General features: G+C 37.5%; 1 protein-coding gene across 8 annotated transcripts in view; it reads left to right on the top strand.

Annotated features, from left to right (window-relative positions):
• Positions 1-23,880, top strand: part of Ppp1r12b (protein phosphatase 1 regulatory subunit 12B) — a 237,878-nt gene that overhangs the window by 82,430 nt on the left and 131,568 nt on the right. For 4 of the 8 annotated variants that reach the window (XM_023708000.1, XM_023707991.1, XM_023707997.1 and 1 more), the window contains exons 10-14: positions 866-1,069; positions 2,707-2,789; positions 3,965-4,090; positions 6,569-6,751; positions 10,729-10,911. In XM_023708000.1, coding sequence (XP_023563768.1) covers positions 866-1,069; positions 2,707-2,789; positions 3,965-4,090; positions 6,569-6,751; positions 10,729-10,911 — 779 coding nt within the window. Of the gene's footprint in view, positions 1-865; positions 1,070-2,706; positions 2,790-3,964; positions 4,091-4,620; positions 4,662-6,568; positions 6,752-10,728; positions 10,912-23,880 lie in introns of those variants that run through there. The other 4 variants (XM_023708005.1, XM_004625357.2, XM_023708019.1 and 1 more) reach the window with 3 other exon arrangements.

Genomic DNA, 23,880 nt, shown 5'->3' on the forward strand with positions numbered 1-23,880 from the left:
CATAGATAGATAGATAGATAGATATCTCCCCTACCCCTCCTGTGCTGAGGATTTAACCCAGAGCCTTACATGTCCTAGGCAAATATTCTGCCACTGTGCTATACCCCCTGTGCTACACCTCCACCTTTGAAGCTTTCTTTTCTGATATTCTTTTTAATGAAATGACTGTGATGGTATGATATTCATCTTTTTTTTTTTTTTTTGAAGATGTTTTGTCTAGCCATAAATAAAAGATGACCTTGACTTTTTTTTTTTTTCTTAAATTTTGTGTTTGGTGAAATCTAAAGATCTTGGAACTGCTTTTCAACATCAAATAAGTTACTTTTCTTGAGATTAGCAGTTACAGTTGGTGTAGAGTGGCCTCTAGTATTTTTTGTCATAATATCTTTAAGTATATTTGTATGTTAGCTTATCTTGTTTTCTCAGATTCCTCATATTCTAGGGAGGAATTAGGCTCATTAACACCAGTTTACAGAGGAGCATATTGAGATCTAGAGAAGCAAATTATCTTATTTCCAGTTACCCAATAAGGCAGGAGAAGACATCTTCTCCAGAACAGTTTGTGGTGCTCTGGGTCAATACTAATTGAATAAGGAGAGAAAATAGCATTTTATTTCTTGGAGCAAGTCTGTCAAGTAGGAGCACTGTGAAAAGAATCTGAGGCTATTTCTGGGTTAGGGAGAAGACGACCCTTGAGTGATGAAATGCCCGCCAGGTGAGGAGGGCATGTTTGCAGAAGGCCTGCCATGATTTTGTTCTTTTGATACTACCTTTTATGTTGCCTCACTAAGCCTAGTTAAGTGTAGAAAAGGCAACTAGGCTGAAATAATGAATCATTAGGACGTTTCTTCTTCTTCCTTCTTAGTTCTCCTCCAGCCTTTTTAACAAGCCAGAAGAGGCCAAAGATGAATCCCCTTCTTCATGGAGATTGGGACTCAGAAAAACTGGCAGCCACAACATGCTGAGTGAAGTGGCCAATTCCAGGGATGCTTTAAGGGACCGAAGCTCCTCCATCTACCGCTCCTCTTCAAGCCCTCGGATCTCTGCTCTGCTGGATAACAAAGATAAGGTGCAGTTTGAGGTGTGGGGAAATGTCAAGGCAGTTTTACTGCATTGTCTTAGTTTCTTTTTTTTTTTTTTTTTTTTTTTTTTTGCGGAACCGAGGATTGAACTCAGGCCCTTGTGCTTGTCAAGAAACGCTTATTCTACTGAGCCATCTCCCCAGCCCCTTAGTTTCTTTTCTCTTGTTGCTGGAGCAAAATATCTAACACCTACAAGTTAAGGAGGAAAGGCTTATCTTAGTTCACAATTTGTAGAGGTTTCAATCCATAGTTGGCTGGCTCCAAGACAGGGTGACATGGCAGAGAAGCAGTGAGACTTCTTCCTTATATTTTTATTCCACCCCATTCTACAAGTGGTTGGTGCCACCCACACCCAGGGCGGGTCTTCCCTCTTCAATAAGTCCATTGTCCACATGTGATCCAGTCACTCACAAAGCCCCACCTATGAGCACATGAGGCCTTGGGGGGACATCTGAATACAAACTACGTTCGTGAAAACTCAATCTTGGGAACAAATAAAGTATTTTCTAGTCCCTAAGTTTATTGTGGAACTATAAAGACTTTAAAGGAAGACAGACACATTAATAACTCAATCAAGTAGTTATCTGTTTGGCCAAAACAGAAAAAAATATTTTAAATATGCTTTTCCTAAATATACCATAAGGTTTATCTTATGTTCGATTGTATTTAACCTCTTACATAAAGCCAAAAAGTGGATATGAAAAAATTGGATGTGGTCCAATGGTTCTTTTAAACCAATCACAGAAATTTCCTCCTTTGATGTTTAGAAGCAGTTTCTTAGTTGGGCTTTGGATCCTAATGAAGCTGAGATATATTAACATTGAATGTTTTGAACTTTTAATTTTTTATTCATAGAAGTATGACAGATGGTTCATCTGTGTATTCATTTGGTTTCAGACATTGCAAGGCTTGCTTGGTGATTTTCTCTGGGTCAAGCCTCCCCTGTCATAGGCCTCTTGCTGTATCATTTTAAAGAATTTTTATTAGTATATATTTGTCTTACATAATTATTGCATTCATCAGACTACTGGAAGAAGTGAGACTTCTTAGTTGGGTTAATTCTGCATATATTTATTGTGCATGTTCAAAGGAAGCTGCATTTCAAGAAAGGATACTGGAGACTAAATCAAGCTAATTTCATAAAGAACAGTAGAGTAGAGCCCTCTGTGACTTTTCAAGGGCTCCTCCTCTTTCTTGGCAAGACTGCTTTGTTGTTGTCATTGTTCTTCTTCTTCTTTAAATGGGGCCTCTTTCTGTAGTCCAGGCTGGCCTTGAGCACACTAGGTAGCCCTAGGTGTCCTCAAACTCATGGCAGTTCTCCTACCTCAGCCTCTGCGAGTATTGGGATTACAGGTATGCGTCACCACAGGGTTGGTGCTTTGTGTGATTTGTGCACTTTTCTTTATTAGATTATCTGACTTTCCACATGAGAATTATTTCTCTATGTGGGGGTTTTAATGAAGAAAAATTAGGAATGAGCTTTTGAAAAAATTTTTGTAATACCACTGTAAATGGGATTAGTGTTGAATACAGATGTATTATTATTGTGGATCTATTAGGTCCTCCTTCTTTACCCAAAATGATATATGCTATGTCACTAGGTTTATTTATTTTTATTTTACAGGAAAGAGAAAATAAAAGCTATTTTAGTTCACTTGCACCCCGGAGGCTCAGTAGCACAAATGACATTGAAGAAAAGGAGAACAGGTAATCCTAATACAAACTAGAGATGTTCCTTTTAGCTCTTCTGACTTAGTGATCCCCTGACCATTCCCCTCCGCTTTTTTCTCTAGGTATCCTTACCATGTTACAAATTTAGTGTTCATTCCTTAGAATATACCTCCCAGCCCTGACTCTCTTGCTGGCTAATTCTTCATCCATCAAATTCTGACTTAGATATCATGGGCTTTCAAATGTCTTCCCAGACCCTTCTAGTGCAGGTTAATTTTAGTCCACAGCAGGCTCAGTAAGGGAAGTCTGTGTCTGTGGTTTCTCAAGGACCTCTAGTGTGTAGCATGCTATCTACCATATAGTAAATGCGAACATGTTAATACTTGAATTGATCAACTTTTCATTTATAAGTAGGTAAAATTTAAAGCATCTTCAGTTAAAATGAATGTAGAGATTGTGAAGTATTGATGTATCTCAGGGCACAGCCTTATCTAGAGCCTTTCTTCTCAAGGTTGGTCTTGTAGCATGCCATCTTGCCAGCAAGTGGGAGCACATTAGAACCAGAATACCTCAAGTCCATTCTTAGAACTGCTGAGTCAGAGGCTGCATTTCGACAAAATTTCCTAGGTGATTCAAATGTACACTAACGGTTGAGAAGGACAGTTCTAGAGAACCTTATGGAGCCTGGAGACCCATGACCATGTAGCAAAGACCCTGCATTATCAGTTGTGGATCTGACATTCTAGTACTGGCCCTTCCTGGATGCCTTGTCATTTATACTGTCTTTAAAGAGGCTCCAAGAAAGTCTTCCTTGCTTTTCACCTTTTGTAGTAACCTCTTCCCATGGTGACAGTTTTCTGCATCTCTCTCATCAACCTGTTTTCTAGCTGTGAGCAACCTACTATTAGGGACTGATTACAAGGTGCTTTTTAAAAAGGAACAAAAGTAACTTATCAGTATAAAAGGATTTGATATGAGATATTTGGTACCTGTTGAAATTAGTTGGCTTTCAAGTTGACAGAAGAAAGCAGATAGTAATATTATCCTCTTTCAATACAAAATATATGTATAAAAACATACAATCACTCAAAAGACGTATGTTCCTTTTACCAGTTACAATTTGCTACTGGCTCTTCACTTCCTGCTTGTATTATATTATGAACAAAACAGGTAGTGGAAACCGGTGCTTTGTTTTCCTTCATGCTGTACAGAGAGTCAGCTGTGAATCTGGTGAGGAGCGGCTCCTACACTCGGCAGCTATGGAGGGATGAAACAAAGGGAAGTGAAAGTCCACAGACCGCGACTCCTTCCACCTATGTGTCAGCCTACTTGAAAAGGTACCAGGTGCAGAAGGGTGGGAAACAATTTTCCTTCACTCTGGCCATGGGGATCTGGGTAATAATTGCATGCCTTTTAATATCTAATTAGCACCACACAAATAAATCAACAAATGAATTGCTTTTAGATTTCTTGGAATTAACATCTTGACTAATTTAAAATTAAACTTGATTTGTTCTTTTATTAACTGAATTAAAGTAATCTAATTCCAAATTGTCACCACAGCCCTTGCTTTATACTCCATCCTCTCAGTCCTATTAAAATCTTCAATCAGAAGTGACTTCTAGTAAGCTCTGGGCAAGACTGAATTTAAAACACCCTTGTCCAAGTAGCTGGCTATCCTTTTACTAAACCTGCAGTAGTTCCCATCTCAAGTTATAGTTTTGTGGGAGGAAGGGAGGGATGCCTTAGGGTGGTGAGGGGTGGGAAATGGGAACAGTTTTCTGTTGCATTAAATACATTTCATATTGAAGCCTATTAATTTAGGGACTTGAGTTTTTTTTTTTTTTATGACTTTAATGACCCTCAGATCCATCAAGATGTGAAACTCGCAAGTTTGATGCAGAGAAGGTACATGGGTTTCCTTCTTTTCTCATCTATATTTCCTTTTCTGCAGTTATTTTCTTTGCCATGTATTACCCAGCAAGCAAAGCACCTTTGTCAGAACCATTAAACTACAAGGTTCTCTTAATGTTTTAGTTAGAACTTGGCTGCTGATGTGGAAGAATCTGTTTTTCATTGCTTACTTTCAATTCTTTCTTCATTTTCACTTAACCTCTCAAAACTGCCTTCATGTCTTCCATCATTAAGTTTTCTAGATTACTGGTTGGCTACCTGAGAAACAGGCTTTGGCCATAGATTGTATGAGCAGATTAACTGTTTAGCACCAAAATTTACTTCCACTTCCCAGGAGGACTCTTGTCAAATAGTTAATGTTTGAATGTGGGAAATAATAAGCTATAAAAGAAACAAGTACTAATGCCTTTTAATATTTTGCCGTTCTACAAGTACACTCAAGAAAGGGCTCAATTTTGAAAATACACAAGTATAATTCAGTGATCTCACTGGCTGTTCATATACAAACCAGAAACTTGTGGCTTTATAAGGCTATTAGCTTTTCATCTTAAAGGCAACGGATTTGGTTTACCTAGATACATTGCTAGTCTTTCCAGTGGAATCAAAAACAAGAAAAACAGTATTCTAGATCGAGGAAGGAAAAAGCTGCCATCTAATTTCCAGGCATGGAGTTATTTTGTGGGGAAGTAGGTGACTTTCCTGACCCAAACTGTCAGCAAATGAGTTGAGTGGCATTTGGTTTGATAGATCTAGTTTGGTAAAGTTATGGTATAGAGAGCAAGGAAGGGCTGCCTTTATTTAGGGTAGAATGTATGCTTAATTATGTGAGCACTTTTTGAGAAAGTATAATTTGTTTTAAAGCTAGGGTTCCCAAAGCTCATCTGTATAGTCCTAATGTACTTCTCAATTTTATAAAATCCTATCATTCTTTTTCAAGAAGAAAAACTCTATGCTGTCATCTTTTTAAAATGGAAGTATAATAGGACTTCATTTTCCCCCAACTGGGCTAGGCCCAGTGTGCCTTATATTTTCTCTTACCTGTAAGTAGGTAAGGAATTCATTTCAGATGGCCTAATAAAGTACCTCTTTCTCAGAGAAGGCTTTGGAGTTTGTTTTGATCACCCTCTCAAGTATCTCATTACTATGATAGGAAGTATTTTAAAAAAAAATCAAACTCAAGGGGTACAAGCACCTGCCTGTCAAGCCCAAGGTCATGAGTTGGTAACCACCCCCCCCCCCAAATAAATAATTTAACTCAAATTTTTTGCTGTGAATGAGGTGGTTCTTACTGTCTTCAGTTGAAACAAAGAAAAGTTGCCCTTTTTTGCCCATGAAATCTTACCTTCTAGACTTAAAACTTTAAGTACTCACAAAGGCACTGCTGTCTGGTCATGAGGGTCATTATTTCACAGAACTTCTTGACTCTTCTTCACTTCTTAATTTTAAGTCTCTAAAATCTCTCCAAATTCTTTGTTCTTACTTTGGCTTTTGCAGTGTTATTCTATATCAAGTAGACTTTTGGGGTTGCATGTTTTTCGCCTTGGCTTGTTGGGATTTATTGTTTTCTAATAGGATTATTCTATTTCCTATTATTTCCCTTTCTTAGCTTCTACCTTATTATATATTCTACTTTCCTGATTTCTCTTGTTAAATATCATCTCTCTTCCTTCCCTCTTTTGGGTGATTAACCAAAAGATCATCCTTCAAAAAGTGATGGATGATTGCCTGCTTACTGCTAGTGACCCAGCTCCAGCTGGAGTTGATCACTCCACTTCCCAGTCATCATACCTTCTCTTTGTTCTACATTCTTTTTAAGTGCACAATCTGGGTGGGAAGGTGGTACTGGGAAATGGTGGGTAAACAGCATGTCCTGAAGAAAGTGACTGTGTGCTGTTTTGCAGTGCTTCATTTGGTAGAAGTAGTGACCCCACAAGTCCCTACATTTCAGCCAATCGCAATTCATCTCCTGCTACCTCACCCATTACCATTGGTTCATCTACCTCTCGGGGCAGCCAGTGGCAACCTGCCTCTTCTTGCTCTGCACCAATCAGTGCAAACACTACTGCATCAGTCCAACATGGCAGGTAAGGCTTCTTGGAGCCATTTGAGTTGCATTAATCAAAGTTAATGCCTCTGGGAACACATACGGGATTTGAACCAAAGAGGTTTTGTCACTGTAGAATCATGTTTGAATTCCCATGTAAATTTCCATAAACTAATGAAGGTTCTTTTGTTTTGGCTTTCATCAGGCAACAATTACTTAGTGAATGACATAGATTATATATCATTATAGTTAGTATTCAGGGGTCAGCTTAGCATTGCTGCTTTCATTTCCTTAACATGCTTACCAATTGCGATAACTAAAGATCAAACTTGTTATAGAAAATTAAATATTAAAAATACTTCCATATTTTACTTATTAATTTTCTACTGATTGTAGATAGAAATCTCATGTATTTAGTCACTTTGGAAGTTGGCATAGGGACCAAATCACAAGGAAGGCTAGCTTATGTTCCAAAAGCCTCTTACAGTTTTCTGCCAATGAAAATATTTTTCTGAGAGCACTGTGGGAAAGGAATGATTTGTGTTTGTGTAACCTGGGTTCTGGAAGCAGTATCTGCTTGGTTCCTAGTTCATCTGAGAATAGCACAGGCATTCTCATTGCAAAAGTACAGCATGACTTTGACTGCAGTTTTAATTCTGGTTTTTAATCCTTGTAGTGCTCAGAGGCCTGTTTGCTTTTGGGGTATGGTTTTCTGGATCTTGTCCCTACAATTGACATAAAGAAAATGAAAAAGATGTTTATAATGGTAGTATTGTGGAAGAACACATGGTATGGTAGTACTTGATTGATATTTGTCCATCTACTAGATTTCTTCCCTTAATTAAGTAGGATCATTAATTTGTCCACAAACACTGAGTTTGTGGTGGATTATTATTAACACTGAATAATTATGTAGAAATTAATTATATTCTTATAATCCAGTTACTTATGAGGAAGGACAGGCTTATGACAGATTATTGGTAGAAATTTATTGGTTCCACATTATTGACTGAGCTGCATAGACATGGTAAATATTAATATTATAGATGAATAAACAAAAACATGAAAATTAATTAACTGCTAAGAGCTGAAACTGGGTAAAAATATAGCTGTCACTTATTGAATTCTGTTGTGTGACAAGCATTGGGTTAAGTACTATACAAAATTACATTGGGATTTGGGTTACTTATGTATAATAGTAAATCCATGTATGATAACAATTTTTTTTTATTGCACTTGAATTTCAGAAATAGTCAGGGCTACATAATAGCCCCAAAGTCATTACATTAAGGGATTCAGGGCTTACAGATTGCTCTGTAGTCTTTATATTAGGGCTTTTATTTCATGGTTCAAAATAACTGCTACAGCTGTAGCTATCTAGGCTGTACTCTAGGCAGGAAGCCAAAAAGGGTGTGCCTCTGAATTGAGAATTTTCTCGGGGTAGTAGTTTTCTGTTATTCCTCTTTTTTTGGATACTGCCAGCATTCTGCAAGACTTAAAAGTATGGGCCTTTAATAGGTACATTGTTGCCCTCAGTAATGCGGGGATTTTGTTAGTAAGGAAGAAAAGGTCAATAGATATGAGGTAGCCTATTAGTTGCTTCAGATATGTATATATTACCTGTAGTCTCAGAAAGAGCTCCCAAGTAATGAAATGTTACCGTTACAGATGAAACTGAAACCTAAAGCCTTATCATTAGGCCAGGATCACTGCTAATGAGGAACATGCAGGACTGAATCCAGATTTTGCCACTCAGGCTTTTTACCTATTTTGTCACTGCTTTTTTTTCTTCTGAATTCATATTTTATTCTAGGCACTATGTTAGTCGTTCTCCATATATTACTTAATTGTTAGAATCCTAAATGTTAGCATGTTATTGTCTTTATTTTTCAAATAAAGATATTAGAATGAGTTAAATTAGCTTAAATTTAATTCCAAGAGGTTCTACATTTATTCTACTCCCTTGCACAGCCTCTCTGATCCCTGCTCTGGAGTTTATACTATTCTGTTCCTAACAGTCTGCTTATAAAATCATAGTACATTTAAGTTAGGAAACACAGCTAAGAAGTAGAGTACTTGGCTAGCAAGTATGAGGCCTTGAATTTGATCTCTACTATGTAGTAAAAGAAATTATACCACATTTCAAAATAATAGTAAAAACCCTGTTGGAAAATAAAACCAACCTAAAACCTCTGGCATTTCAATAGTTTAAGAAATTGTAGAGTGACTAAAACTTTATTAAATAAACAAATTTTTATTTTCAGATAAGACTTTACTATAAGGTGGTTTTTTGTTTGTTTTTGGTTTTGTTTTGGTTTTTGAATTGCAGTCTTATTTTGTTGCCTTGGTCGCTTGACATCCTTGGGCTCAGCCTTCGGAGTACTGACATTACATACCCCAGACTGGCCTCAAACTCAGCAGTGATTCTCCTGCCTCTCAAGTGCTGGGATTACAGATATGTGCCACTATCTCTGGCTTAGATAATTTTTGTAAGTGTGTTTCTGGGTAACTTCATTAGTTTTTCCTATAGACTAAGTAGTCTGAGAAATTATTTTCCTTCAGTTTTTATGTTAGAAAACAAATACAGAATTTCACATTCTTAGTGCCTGCTTAGGCGGATGCAGGGGTCTGAGATTCCATCCCTGGCCTGCCCTGCTGGTGCTGGCCCTGCCCCCACCCCCAGGGTGCACTGAGATGGTGATTGAGACCAGAGTGGAGGCCAGGGAGATAGCTCAGTAGAATAAGTACTTGCCTGGCAAGCGCAAGGTCCTGAGTTCAATCCCCTGTCTACCCCCCCCCCAAAAAAAAAAAGACTGGGCATGGTGGTGGGCGCTGTAATCCCAGCGCTTGGAAGCTGAAAACAGGAGAATTACTATAAGTACAATCTGTGTAGTGAGACCCTGTAGACCCTGTACACCTTGCACTAAAAAAAAAAAAAAAAAAATTAAAAAAAAAAGAATTTCACATTCTTAGTACTTCTAGAGAAATAGCTTGTGTATTTTGGATACTACATCTCTAAAAGTATTCCAAATTTATATTTGTATTTAGGTATTATATTTGGATTTTATAATCTGATTATCTCCTTTATATTTATTTTGATAGTGATTATTTGGAAGCCAGTTTGTATCTACTTGTACATATTTCTGGTAATGACTATCAGGTGAAAAACAGATTTTTAACATTCGTGCTTTTCATTGCTTTTCCCATCTCTGTGAATACTGTATCAATTTTGGATCTCTGTTACCCCAGCAACAAGCTGTGACATCACAAATGATAGCTTTTTGGGTGGAGAGCCAATGGTTGCTCCTTACTCTTTGTTAAGAAACAAAGATCTTGTTTTCACATAAATGAGTTTAATTATACAGCTTGCTGTTGAAAGTCTGTTAAGGGTACGTGTAGAATCCTATTTTGTTTTTGTTTCAGTTTCTGACACATGCAGTTATGAATATAGAAATTAAGCATTTGTTTGAATAGAAAGAGACTGCTGTTACTGAACTAGGTGAGGGAGAAGTAAGCATACTGAGGTTATAGATTATTTTCAAATGGATAATCTAAGAAGATGGTCCAACCTAGGCTGAAGACTACCAGAAAGACATCCACTGCCAAGAATTAAGGGACAGGTGGAGACTAATATCGTAAGTGACCTTAGTGCCTTTTTCATGTGTAAAGAGATGATGTCTCTGTGCATGTGTGGAGGGAAGCCAGATGGTAATAAGAATCATATAAGCCTTTTGCATATGTCATTTTCTTGCTTTGTGCCATAGCTTATTTTTGTTTGTTTGGTTTTTTAATCTCAGCAAAAATATTTCTCGTAAATCCTCAGGCAAAGAATATCAGACTAAATGTACAGTAGTAATGAGATAAAGAGCTCAGAATTAATGAACCTGCAAATAAAATCAGAACAAAAAGATTCTCTAGTTAGACCTATCTCTAGCCTTCCTGTCTCTGTGCCAGTGCTTTGTTTTGTCGAATGCCTGACCATTTTCTTTTTGCTCATGTATTTTTTTTTAATTCCAGGACTCCTTACAAATCACAAGCTGACTGCACAGCAGAAAAAACAGCAGATAGTGTCTCCTCTACTACCCCGCTTTGCGTGATCACCAATCGTCCTCCGCCTAGTACTGCCAATGGGATCACAAGTGTCACGGTGTCCTCCTCCACTGCAGCAGACTCCTCTGTGGAAGCCAGGGAGAAGAGGAGGTATGTTAGGTTACTCACTGCGTTTGTGGGCTCTGCTTTGAAGTAGAAAGTAAAGAAGTAGGCATGAAGTATTTTCCCTGATATCAAAAAAACTGTGGAAACATCTTAATTTTGTGTTCTGTCTTTTGACTCTTGGAGGTTGTTGGTGCAGTTCTTAATTATTTCTGATTATTTAACATAAGTATTCTACTAAGCGTATAGTCATACCTATTTTCCCCCCTTTGTCTTGTAAAAGGAACAGTTGTCAGGCATTATTTTTGCATTTGTGGTGGGAAACCAGCAGCACAGAGAAGTATCTTTTGTTCTAGGTAGTCCATGATGACTTCTCTGGAAATAAAATAATGGTATGATAATTGGCTCAAAGAAATGAGGGTAGCATGTGTAGGTTTAAATAATTTGAGAACAATGCCAGAAAAAGAAATTACTATATGATAATATAGCAGAAGTTTAGTACTTGGCTATTCTGCAGTTTATTTAGAGAGAAATTATAAGAGAGAAGTTGTAGATTAACATAAGAGCTTTTGGCTGGCCAAATAGCTCAGCGGATTAAAGCACCTGCAAGCAGGTACAGGGTCTGGGGGTTTGATCCCTGGGCCAGCCGTGCCAACCCCACCCCCAGGTCACACTGAGACGGCAGTTGAGTCTGGGTGTGATGGCGCACACCTGTAATCCCAGCTCTTGGGAGACTATAAACAGGTGAATCAACTACAAGTCCGATCTAGTAATGAGACCCTGAACACTCTGTAGACCCTTCCCTAAAAAAATACAAAAAAAAAAAAAAAAAAAAAATCCCCAAAAATCACACACAAAAAATAGGAGCTTTTTTGTGTGTGTACTGGGAGTCCAACTCAATACCTTGTGCTTGCCAGGCAGGCTCTTGTGCCACTGAGCTATAACCTAGCCCTAACATAAGAGATATTTAAGAAAAAAATCTAAGAACTTTTTAATTGTCAGGATTAAGAGACCTTTGGAATATGCAACCAAAGGAGAATAGGCCATGTTTTTTACTTGAAGTATAAAAGTAGAGTGCATGCTATTTGGGAGTTTCAGATCAACTTGAAGCCTAAGGCTTTAACTATCTGCTTTTTGGGAAGGGATACCAGAAATGCAATTTAGAACCTCACGTTTGCCAGGCAGGCAACTGCACAACTGAGCTAAATCCTTGGCTCTTCCTTTTTAAGACTCGAAAAAAAAATAAAGTCTTATAAAACTTTGGATTTCAATTTGACTTATTTTGAATATTTGAAAGAATGATATTTTATTTTATATTTACAAATTCTTACATGAAAGTTAAATTTTTAAATTCTGTTTATTGTAAAGATAGCTCTAAAACACATTTTGAGAAGGAAAAGGTGTTAAGTGAGTTGGATTGTAGTATTTTTGTTTCCTTATTTTTCCTCCTTTTCTTTACATTAAAATTGAATTAAACCAGTTTTCAAGTCAACAGTTTTTCTCTTAATTTGCTTCTAGTCAAAGAAATGTTAATAAAATCAATCTTGAATAGTGAGTGCTGTGTAATCACTAGTTCAGATGTAAGTACTTATCAAACTGCCTTATTAAGTACCTAGTTGCATAAACTGTTATTTGCAGAAATTTAGACAGTTACTGCCTTCTGGGACTTTTATAACATAATCAGTACTATAGTACCTCCTATAGATTTTGATTTTAGAAGTTTTTGTCAGTCTACAAGTATCTGTTGACTCTTGCCATATGCCACACAGGATTACTGGAACATATTTTCTCAACTAGCAGTTATAATATTAAACAGACTAGATAAAAAATAAACAGTATATCCAGTATAGGTCATAATAAGTGCATTTTAGGAACAGCACAAGATAGTGGATAAATAGCTGTTGGATTCAGTCACTTATTATATACTAGATTTTATTCTTTTCAAAATATTTATTGAGTATCAAGTATAATAATAGGCCCAAGTAAGATATAAGCAAAACAGAAAAGTACGATATGAACTCTTGGGAAACATATATGCTAGTGAAAAAGACAAATGTTAAACAATTATTAAACCTGTAATATTTAAATGTTTGCATCCCTAATCTGAAAGTACAAAATCCAAAGTACTCCAAATTATAAAACATTTTTAATACCACTATAATACTAGAAGTTATACTTTGTTTCATGCACAGAATTGCTCAAAGCAATGCATAAAATTACCTTCAGAGTATATGTGTGAGGTATACATGAAACATGAAGTGAATTTCATGGTTAGAATTAGGACTCTTCTCCAAATTATATTATGTTTACACAGCTAGTTCAAAAATCTAAAAAGAAATCATATCTGAAGCACTTCTGTTCCCAAATATTTTGATAAGCAGTATTTCACCTGTACCATAAAGAAGTGGTTCATTAAGTGTTTTTTGTTTGTTTGAGACAGGATCAAGTGTGGTTTTTAAAATTTTTTGCAAAATACCACTGTATCTGAATAGAGCCCTATATTGGGTAATGAGTCAAGAATGGTTTTTAAAATCTAGGATTTTCCAAAATGGTATTGTATCTAGAGGCCAGTTTAACATGTAACAGTCATTTATTTGCGGAGTATTATGTGCCAGTCCCAGAAGTATTATGATTACAAGGTTAAAGAAAACCCCTTCCTTGCCCTTGAGGATCTTAAATCTATTATAGGAAGGCAAACAAGCAAGTCAAACATCACAGTGCAGTTGGTAGGTGTTCTGATGAAGATAGCTGTGTGTTGAGGTTGCTATGGGAGCACAGAGGAGGGGAATCTAACTTGGACTAAATAGGTGACTGGGAAGCCTACATGAGCAAGGAAAGGGAGTTGAGCTTTGAATGGCAACTGGATATTAATATGTAGTAATAGGGTGATATTTTAGGATTAACACAAGAAATTTAAGAAACAAGTTTGGTATGCTTGAAGATGTGAGAATATAAGGATATTCAAATTTTCTGAAATTAAAAAAATAGACCATTTTAAATAATTATAAAGCAAGGATTTTATGGTTTAGATGAAGAGAAAGGTTTTTGTTGCCAAATGAAATTGGGAGGGGAAAGAGCTATGCAAAGTTAAGCTTGAAGCCTTCTCAGTGTCATTCCTCCCCTGCAATGTAAGTGAAGAGTGGGGCTGTGGCCTGTAGAATTTGCAACATGGGGCCAGGGAGATGGCTCAGTAGAATAAGCACTTCCTTGGCAAGCGCAAGGGTCTCAGTTCAATCCCCGGTTCTGGAAAAAAAAAAAAAATTGCAACACATTCTGAATCTCTGTGTTGATAGACTAGGTTTTTCCAGAGACACCCAGGGCTAGTATTCCTTGAGATATACTTTGAAAATTGAGGCGCTAGAGAAGTAGGCAGGGACCAGATCATGGAGGTCTGTGCTATGCTGAGAAACTTGATCTTATTCTCAAAGCTGTGGAATACCACTGAGGGATTTGAGAAGGGAATGACTTCATCATATAAAACATATCATTTAAGCCTTCACAGAATTAAAGCCACTTAGTCTCTCCCCCTTAGACAAGCACAGGCTGAAAGAAAAAAATCAGATGTTTTGGAAGCAGCTAAATTTTCTTCTGAAAGAGCATGCTGGTGCTAATTCTTCTCTTTTGAAGCTGCAGCTTTCTCTGTAATCAGCTCATTGTTGAAGCAGTTTGACTCCTACCGAGAAACTATGATGGAAGACTGAACCCTGTATTCACAGGTCCAATTTGAAATGAATAGTGAGCTTTGGGAGCTTTGAAACTGACCACAGCAAGATCTAAGCAGTGGAAGGTCACTTCTCAGAAGTAATCCCCATTTGCTGTTGTAATTGGGGCTATTAATAGGACTGGGGAATGGGTCTTAACTGTTACATTTCACAGCTGGCTTTCTTTTTTGGAGAAAATTTTATTCTCAGAAGAAATGAGTGTGTACATACCATTTAGCCAATAATCAGTCTCAGTTACATTGGTAATTGATTTTTACTGAGTTAACTATGGGTATATTGTTGAATGAACAAAGGTAGATATAAAAGGATACATTGTGAGACCAAATAGTAATAAACATAGAAATGTTAACACTGGTCTTTTTCTGGATAATATTTTATTTTTCTATATTTCCCAAAGTTCCAAAATGATAAAGTGTTAACATTATAATGGAGTAGATAGGACAGGAAGACTTGAAATAAAAATAGCTGTAGGTACTGTAGTCTCTTTTGTGATGTAAGCATAGAGATGCCATGATCACTGGAGAGTGAATGCAATAGAAATTCAAGATATGTAGGATTCTAGATTATTTATGGTTCTGCACACATAGCACACAGCAGAACTTTTGAAGGACTATACCCTTTCAAGAAAGACCAGATCTGATAATTTTGAAGTTCCTTTATTTTCCCCTAAAGTGCACTGAGACTTGTTCTTTCTACAAGCTGGAAAGGAGTAGGAGATAGGCACCTTACTTACTTTACAAATGGGAATTCTCAGTCGGGCATGGTGATGCACACCTATAGTCCCAGCACTCAGGAGGCTGAGCCAAGAGGATTGCCCAGAGTTCAAGGCCAACAAATGGGAATCCCAAGGCCCTTAAGAATGTAGTCATTCACTTATTGTCTTACCTTGAGTTAAGGTACAGTGGAGACTGTCACATAGGCCTCCTTTTCCTCTTCATTAAACTCACTTCACTTGAATTCAAATGGAATCTAATCACAATGAATTTTTTTTTTTATATACAGGTTCTTGTTATGCAGTTCAGACTCATAGTGATCCTCCTGTCTCAGCCTCCCTAGTGCTGGGATTACAGGCATGTACCACCACTCTTGCTATCAGGGCTGGGGCCGGCACAGCATGCCCCGGGTTCTGGAGCCAGTATGGCATGTGGTACCAGTGATCAAACTTGGCACCTTGCACTTGCCAGGCAGGCACTTAGACTGCTGAGCTATTTCTCCAGCCTACAATAAAGATTTTAATTGAGGGACCAATCTGCATTCCAAAATACAACAGTCTACTTTTTGTGATACTGCAATCACTGCCATCCATACTTTGGGTTGTACTAGGGACTGTAGAAACCCCCAGGGTCATTTGATTATCAAGAGACTGATTTGACTGGCAGACAACAGGATAAAAAATGCCAACTGGCAAGCACTTGGCCAGTAACTCTGCAGGGTACCAGGGCCAAGAAGCAGCTGTTACTGTAGTGTAGTGGTTAGGTTTGTTTTCCAAAGCTTCAAGTTTTCCTTAGCAACGAAATATAAACAATTCTCTTGGCTAATATTAGAGTCTGATAATGTCTGCCTTTGCTTTTCTTGTTCTGTTTCTTCTCTAACCTTTTCTCTTTCCCTTTACCCACCCTGAATTTTATACCATTTTTATTTGTGCCCTTTCTTTTCTTTATAAAAATAGCTATAAGTAGTTTTTCTGCACAGAAAGTTAAGATTATTTGTCTTTTCCAAGAGCCCACATCACATGAAGTTCTGCTTTGCTTGTCAGAAGATGCTCAATACTGTTTGAGCCATTTACATGGTACCTATGGACTTTCTTGAATCCTATGGGGTCTTTATAAACTAGGCAGTTAATCTTGCTACTGTGCAGCTGTCAGCAGATTAACTTTGGCATCATATTTGGGTTGTTAGAAATTTGAACAAAATAAACTCCAAGTCATGGTTTTAGGGTCATTAGATTCATCGCTCTGTCTTAAGCTGTCGTCAGTTATCAATTCCAAAAGCTAGAAAAGATAGCACAGACTCCTGTAATCTCTCTTCGTTTTTGTTCTAAATTGGGTATCTTCTTGATAAAGTCTGCATCAATACTGAGTTTACCGAGCCTCTTCTACTTAGATAATTTATTTCTTTCTAAGTTCAATAAATATTGAACAGGAAGAGAGTGAAATATATGTGGCAGTAGGCACATTTTCTCCTGGGTGTAAAATACTACCAAACAGTATCCTGTGCCACAGAGAAATTTTTCATGGAAGGCAGATTTCATTGTCTTCAGAAATTGCCACTGCCACCGCAGTCTTCAGCAGCCACCATGTAATCAGTCAGCTGCCAGCAGCATCAAGGCAAGCTCTTCTCCAGCAAAGCAATTATAAGCTGCTGAAAGCTCACATGATTAGCAAGTTGCCATTCTGGAAGCCACTGGGGTTTTGTACAATTAGCCTCATGTGTTGGGACTCCACACAATCCTGGAATAGAAAGAAAAAGCAGATCCTCTTATACCCCAGTCCTTGGGTAGCAAAATGACAAGGGACTTTACCAGTCTGAAAGATACCTTACAGACAAAAAAGTCTTCACCATCATTGCAACACTATATAATTTTCTTCAGAATATGTCTGCTTTGAAATAGTAGTGATGATAGATGGTCCTGAAGGACAAAGACTGAAAAACTGGGATTAGTATGGAGGACACAGGGTTAATTCAGAGTGCCAGTGCACCCTTGTATTTGCGGTATGATTTAAGGTAAATTGTCAGTAAGGTTTCCCTTACACTCCATTCTTCCTGTGTAAAAGAAGGATAGTAATGCTTACCTTATAAGCTTGTGAGGATTACAAATAATTTGTGGGTAACCCAGATGTCCTCAGGCCTATCTCACAGGGCATACTGTGAAGAAACAAACAGCAACAACAAAAAAAAAACCCAGACTGTTTGAAAATATTTTGCAAATGGTAAAAGTTTAGACAGATTTATCTATATATGATATATATGTTGTATTCATTAATATCTATGCCTAGCTTCTCCTGAGCCAGTATATATGGAAATAAGATCTTCCCCAAAGTGGTAATAATGCTATCATTTTAGATTCAGGTTGTTTTAATTATTGGTTAAAACCCTCTATGCTGCAGGATTCCTATATCTCAAAGTATGAGAATGTGTTCTTAGTTTAAGTCTATCCTAACTTGAATCTCCTTATCTATTATAGGCATACTCCAAGAAACTATGGGTTTGGTTCTGTAATACTGCAATGAAGTAATGCAACAATGAAGCAATTTTTTCTTTCTTACAGCATATAAACATTATGTTTAAGTTGTACTATATATAGTCTATTAAGTGTGCTGATAAGATTATATTTTAAAAAAACAGTGTACTTATTTAGTATTTTAGGGAAGGGTCTACAGGGTGTTCAGGGTCTCACTACTAGATCGAACTCGTAGTGATCCATCTGTTTAGAGTCATTAGATTCATCTCTCTGTCTTAATCCTAAGAGCTGGGATTACAGGCCTGTGCCACCATACCCAGTCTCAATTGCCGTCTCAGTGTGCCCCGGGGGTGGGGGCTGGGCTGGGCTGGCATGGCAGGCCCAGGGTCAAACCCCGGACCCTGCACCTGCTTGCAGGCGATTTCATCCACTGAGCTATTTGACTGAACCATTGTACATATTTAAATTAAATACTTTATTGCTAAGAAGTATTACTTCTTCTCTGAGCCTGCCCTATATTGTGATCTTTTTGCTGAATGTGTATTTTGCCTTGATATTGGTGGCTGCTAACTGATCAGGGTGGTGATTGCTAAAGATTAGGGAGCTGTGTTTTTGGTTTGTTTTTTTTTTGTGGAACCGGGGATTGAACTCAGGCCCTTGCACTTGCCGGGGAAGTGCTTATTCCACTGAGCCATCTCCTTGGCCCCAGCTGTGGCAATTTTTTAAAATAATGAAATTTGCTGCATCACAAAAGGTATGTTTGTCACATAAGATGCCATTTGGTAGTATTTTACCCACAGTAGAATATCTTCTAAATTGGAGAAAATTCTTCCAAACCTTACCACTGCTTCATCAACTAAGTTTATATAAAATTCTGAATCTTTTATTGTCATTACAGCAGTGGTCATCTTTACCAGAAGTAGATTCCATTTTAAAAATCCATTCTTTGCTCATCCAAAAAAGCAACTCCTTATCTGTTAAAGTTTTATTGCGAGATTGTAGGAATTCAGTCATCTCTTTGGGCTTTGCTTCTAATTCTAGTTCTTTCCTTTTTGTACCAGATGTATAGTTACTCCTACACTGAAATTTTGAACCCTTGTCATCTATGAGGATTGGAATCACCTTCTTTTAATCTCCTGTTAATGCTGATACTTCCAGCTCTTATTGTGAATCACCAGTTTTCTTAGTAGTAAAGTGGTGAATCCTTTCCAAAAGTTTTTCAATTTACTTTGCCAACATCTGTCAGAGGAATCACTGTCCATGGACACTGTAGCTCTATTAAGTATATTTCTTAAATAAGATTTGACAGTCAGTGTTGATCAGTCAAGTGTTGATCACTATCAGTGTTGATCACTATTTATAGCTCACCTTGATCTGTGGGCTATAAATAGTAAGCAGTAATACTTTGAAAGGAATCTTTTCTCTGAGCAGTAGATCTCACAATGAGCCTTAAATATTTGGTAAACCATGTTGTAAAACAGATGTGATATCATCTAGGCTTGGTTGTTCCATTTAGGGAACATAGGCAGAGTATATTAGGTGTGATTCTTATATCCCTAGTGTTTTCAGAATGGCAAATGAATACTGGCATCAGCTCAAAGTCACCACTTACATTTGCCCTTATCAGGAGGATCAACCTGTCCTTTAAAGCTTTGAAGGTGGCAGCTGACTTCTGTCTGGCTATGAAAGTCCTGGATGGCATCTTCTTCCAGGATAAGGCTATTTGATCTATTTTGGAAATTATTGCTTAGTGTAGCCACCATCATCAGTGCGTATAGCTAGATCTTTGGATGGCTTGCTATAGCTGCTGCATCAGTGCTTGCCACTTCACCTTTACTTTTAGGTGATAGAGATGGCTTTTTCTTTCTTAAGCCTCATGAAGGAATCTCTTCAAGATCTGACTTTTAGTTTTTAATTAGTGCCTATTTTTACAAAATACCAGGGTTTTGTTTTGTTTGTTTTCTTCCCAAGAGGGTCTTGCTCTGTGATCTAAGCTGGGCACAAACTCATGGCAGTCCTATCTCATCCTCCCAAGTGCTGGGATTACAGGTGTATATCACCATGCCTGGCCAGAATACCAGGTTTTGATGTGACATTTTTATACATATTTTGGTAATATCCATGTAGCTTTAGTCTTTTCTTCTGCAACTTCCTCACCTATCCCAACTTCCATAGACTTAAAGAAAATTAAGGCTGCATCCTAGATTAGGCTTTGGCTTAAGGAAATGTTGTGGCTGATGTGCGGTGCTGTCCAAACCACTGCAGCTTTTTTCATATCAGCTGTAATGCTGTTTCATTTGCTTATTATTCATGTTTTCACTGCAGTGGCACTTTTACTTTCCTTTAAGAACGTTTCCTTTGCAGTCATAATTAGGCAGTCACACGAGACCTAGCTTCCAGCCTATCTCAACTTTCACTATTCTTTCCTCCCTAAGTTTGCCCATTTCTATCTTTTGATTTAAAGTGAGGGATGTGTGATGCTTTCTTTCACTTGAACACTTAGAGGCTGTTTTATGGTTATTAATTGGTCTCATTTCAATATTACTGTACCTCAGAAATTAGGGAAGCCTAAGAAGGGAGAGAAAGAGATGAGAGTGGCCAGTCAGTGGAATGCCAGAGCACACACATTTATCAATAAGTTTGCTGTTTTACATGGGCACAGTTTGTGATATTTCAGAGCATGTGTGTTAGTAATGTCAAATATTACTAGTCACAGATCACCTAACAATGAAGAAGTTTGAAATATTACAAGAATTACCAACACATGACAGTTTCCTTGTCACTGGAACACAACACCCAATACCCACCACTTACAGGAGCACTTCTGATGCTTTTTCTTTACCAATAAGTGTGTAAGACTTGAAGCAGTTGAACACTTAACTTGAGGCAACAACTTGTGAGCTAAGCATGATGATAATGATAGCAGTTGACTCTTACAGCACACCTGCCCCCATGTTCTTTGTGTTAAAAACACTAGTCCCTTTCGCAGGTTCCTTTCTTACTTAAGTTTGGTCAGTTTTTGTTGTTTCATCACCAGGTATACTCTCTTATGTAGTATTTAATATTGTTGATACTAGAGTGAACCTTTTTCACATTCTAACATCTCTGCAATTAGAATTTGTCTTGGCTGTCATTTTTTCACATCTATGAATTTAATCATAGGTGTTCATATTGTTACTTTCCTTGATTTATGTAAGTTGTTATTAGTAAGGATATCTAGATAAATGTGTGCAAAAGAGATCTTTTAATAATTCTTAAACAGCTGGATATGGTGGTGTATGTCTGTAATTCCAGCACGTAAGAGGCTGAGGCAAAAAGATTGTCATGAATTCCAGGCCAGCTTGGGCTGCATAGTGTGTTCAAGGCCATCCTGAACTCATAGCAAGACCTTATCTACAGACAAACAGTCAGTAAGCAATGAGGTTATGAGAAAGTATGTGATAACACTTACTGATACTGCTTTTTTTCCTCAACAGTAAATGAATCAGTAGTGCATCTTGCCATTGATATTTTATTTATTTATTTATTTATTTATTTTTGACATCAGTTATTTTATTTTAAAGAAAAAAAATAAAAACAATGGTACAAAATCTCAAAACAAGATTTTAGAAGAGTAACAATGGCTAGTACATTGTGTATTGTTACTGCCAAAGTAGTTTCTCATATTACAAGATATAGGCAAGAAATAATAAATAAACAACATAGGTACAAACCTCTGTTTTTTTTTAAAGTCAACAGAAAATGTAAATATACTTTTTAAAGTTTCTAATACTAGGAGAAGATATCATACAATGTCTTTTAAATAAATTGTAAGTCAAAGATACAGTATAAATCTTAGAACAAAAATTAAGATTAAGCAATATTCAGAAAATTAAATGTTCCAAAACAATTGAACTAAGAAAAGTTCAATTGTGATAGTTCAATTCATGATAGCAAAGAAGTACTAAGAGTAAAACATAAGATAAATACTGGAATGGCAAATAAATGACCAGCGCTTCTAACAGTTTGAGGATAGGATATCCCACAAAGTTCTAGTGTGTGGTGGACATACATAATGACCGTGACAGTTACTGGTGGCTAGGCATCACTTGTGGAAGTAAGCTACAGTTATTTCTTTGACATCCACCCTGTAGACTCAAGTGGAATCATGACCCATAGGGTGGAAGAGAAGTCCATTTGTAGAGTGTGCTGATGAAAATATTCTGCTGCTGAACACAAAAGAATAACTGAAAGACTACTATTGTATACTCTTATTCTCCTCTGTTTAATTGTTTGCCCTATTTGGCGGGTTCTTTCCATTCTCATTCATGGGGCTTTGATCAATTTGCTTCCTCTCTAGAACATCATTTAGTAGTCTGTGTAGGCTTGGCTTTGTCATCATGAAATTCTTTAGTTGTTCTTTGTCATGAAAATATTTCACTTCTCCATCATATTTGAAAGATAATTTTGCAGGATAGATCAGTCTGGGTTGGAATTTGTTGTCTTGCAAGACTTGAAGTACTTTGCTCCATGCTCTTCTTGACTTGATGGTTTGTGAGAAAAATCTGCCGTTATTCTGATGGGTTTTCCTTTAATGTTATCTGTTTCTTTTCTTTAGCAGCTTTTAGTATACTGTTCCTATGCTGAATTTCTGGAATCTTGATTACTATGTGTCTGGGTGTGGTTCTCATTGGATTGATACTATTTGGAGTTCTATATGCTTCGGTTGTGTGAATGTCAGATTGTTGCCCCATATTTGGGAAGTTTTCTGCTATTACTTCTGCCCATATTCTTTTTATATCATTTGTATTGACTCCTTCCTTCTCATTGATGCCTATTAGTCTCACATTGTTCATCTTTGCATCGTCTTGCAGGTATTGAATTATTTTTTCCTGCATCCTAGTTGTTTTAAAGAGATCTTTTCTTACTTTTTCACTAGCTGCAATGGTGTCTTTTAGGTCAGAAAGTCTATTTTCACTTTCACGCAAACAGTTTTGCCAGCTTGTGATTGAGGTTTTAATTTCCTGTATATCACTTTGAACGTGTTTCATAGATTCTGTTTCTTTCCTAAATTGTTTATTCGGGGGTTCCATCATTTTTATATTCTCCTCTATTTTTTTTATCAGTGTATTCTTTAGAAGCACTTAGTACTTCTTTGATTATAGTTACCACTACATTTTTTAGTTCTGAAATTATTTCTGATCTGATTTCTTTTATACCTTTCTGCAGTTGATTCTTGACTGTCAACGCTATTATTTCAGAGATATCTGGTGTGTGATTTCCAGTTTCCTCAGTGCTAGTGTCTTCTGCAGTTGTACTGGGTGGACTCGGGGTCTGAGACTGCATTTTGTTCCTTCTCTTTATCATTTTGTATACCACTGTCTTCTGACCTTTGGTGTAGAGCTTAGATAGAGTTATTACCTTAGCACCAGGTCCAGATCTATGAAGTTCGGATTCCTCCAGGTGGGTGTTGTTTGGATCTGGCTGCTGTGCTCCACTTCTTTCTGCTGCAGGCGTTAAGAGTTGAACCCTTTGTGTCTCTCTGGCAAGATGTTCTGCTCCTGAATCAGCTGGGTGGGTCTTGCCTCTAGCCTCTTTGCAGGGAGTTCTGCTGAAGGGTTCCATGCTGGGCCTACGCTCCTGGTCTATTCAGGATCCGAAGGGCCCCAGGTCATCTCACTCACTCGCCGGGCCTGAGCTCTGGGTCTGTTCAGGATCCTGCAGCCTGGGTCGGCTTACTCACTCTCTGGGCCTGCACTCTGGGTCTGTTCAGGATCCTGCCAGGCCCTGGGTCATCTCTCGTTGATATTTTTTTAATTGTAATACAATGTGATACTATTTGCCCAGTGGGAATGATGCTGCAGAAGTGAATGCGTATAGGATTTCTTTTGTTGCTGTTTTGTTTCTTTGGTTTTTTTTTTTTGTTGTTGTTGTTTTTTGTTTTGTTTTGTGAGACAGGGTGTCCCAATGTATTTTAGGCTAGCCTTGAACTCACTATGTGGATCAAGCTGGTCTTGAACTTTCAGTGATCCTTCTGTGCTCCAGCCTCCCAAATGCTGGAATTATAGGCATGTGCCACCACTCCTGGCCAGAATTTCTTTGGAACATGATAAAAATGTTTATAATTGATTATAG

This window comes from Octodon degus, unplaced genomic scaffold (genome assembly GCF_000260255.1).
Source record: "Octodon degus isolate 3935 unplaced genomic scaffold, OctDeg1.0 scaffold00009, whole genome shotgun sequence".
In the NCBI taxonomy this organism is placed as follows: domain Eukaryota; kingdom Metazoa; phylum Chordata; class Mammalia; order Rodentia; family Octodontidae; genus Octodon; species Octodon degus.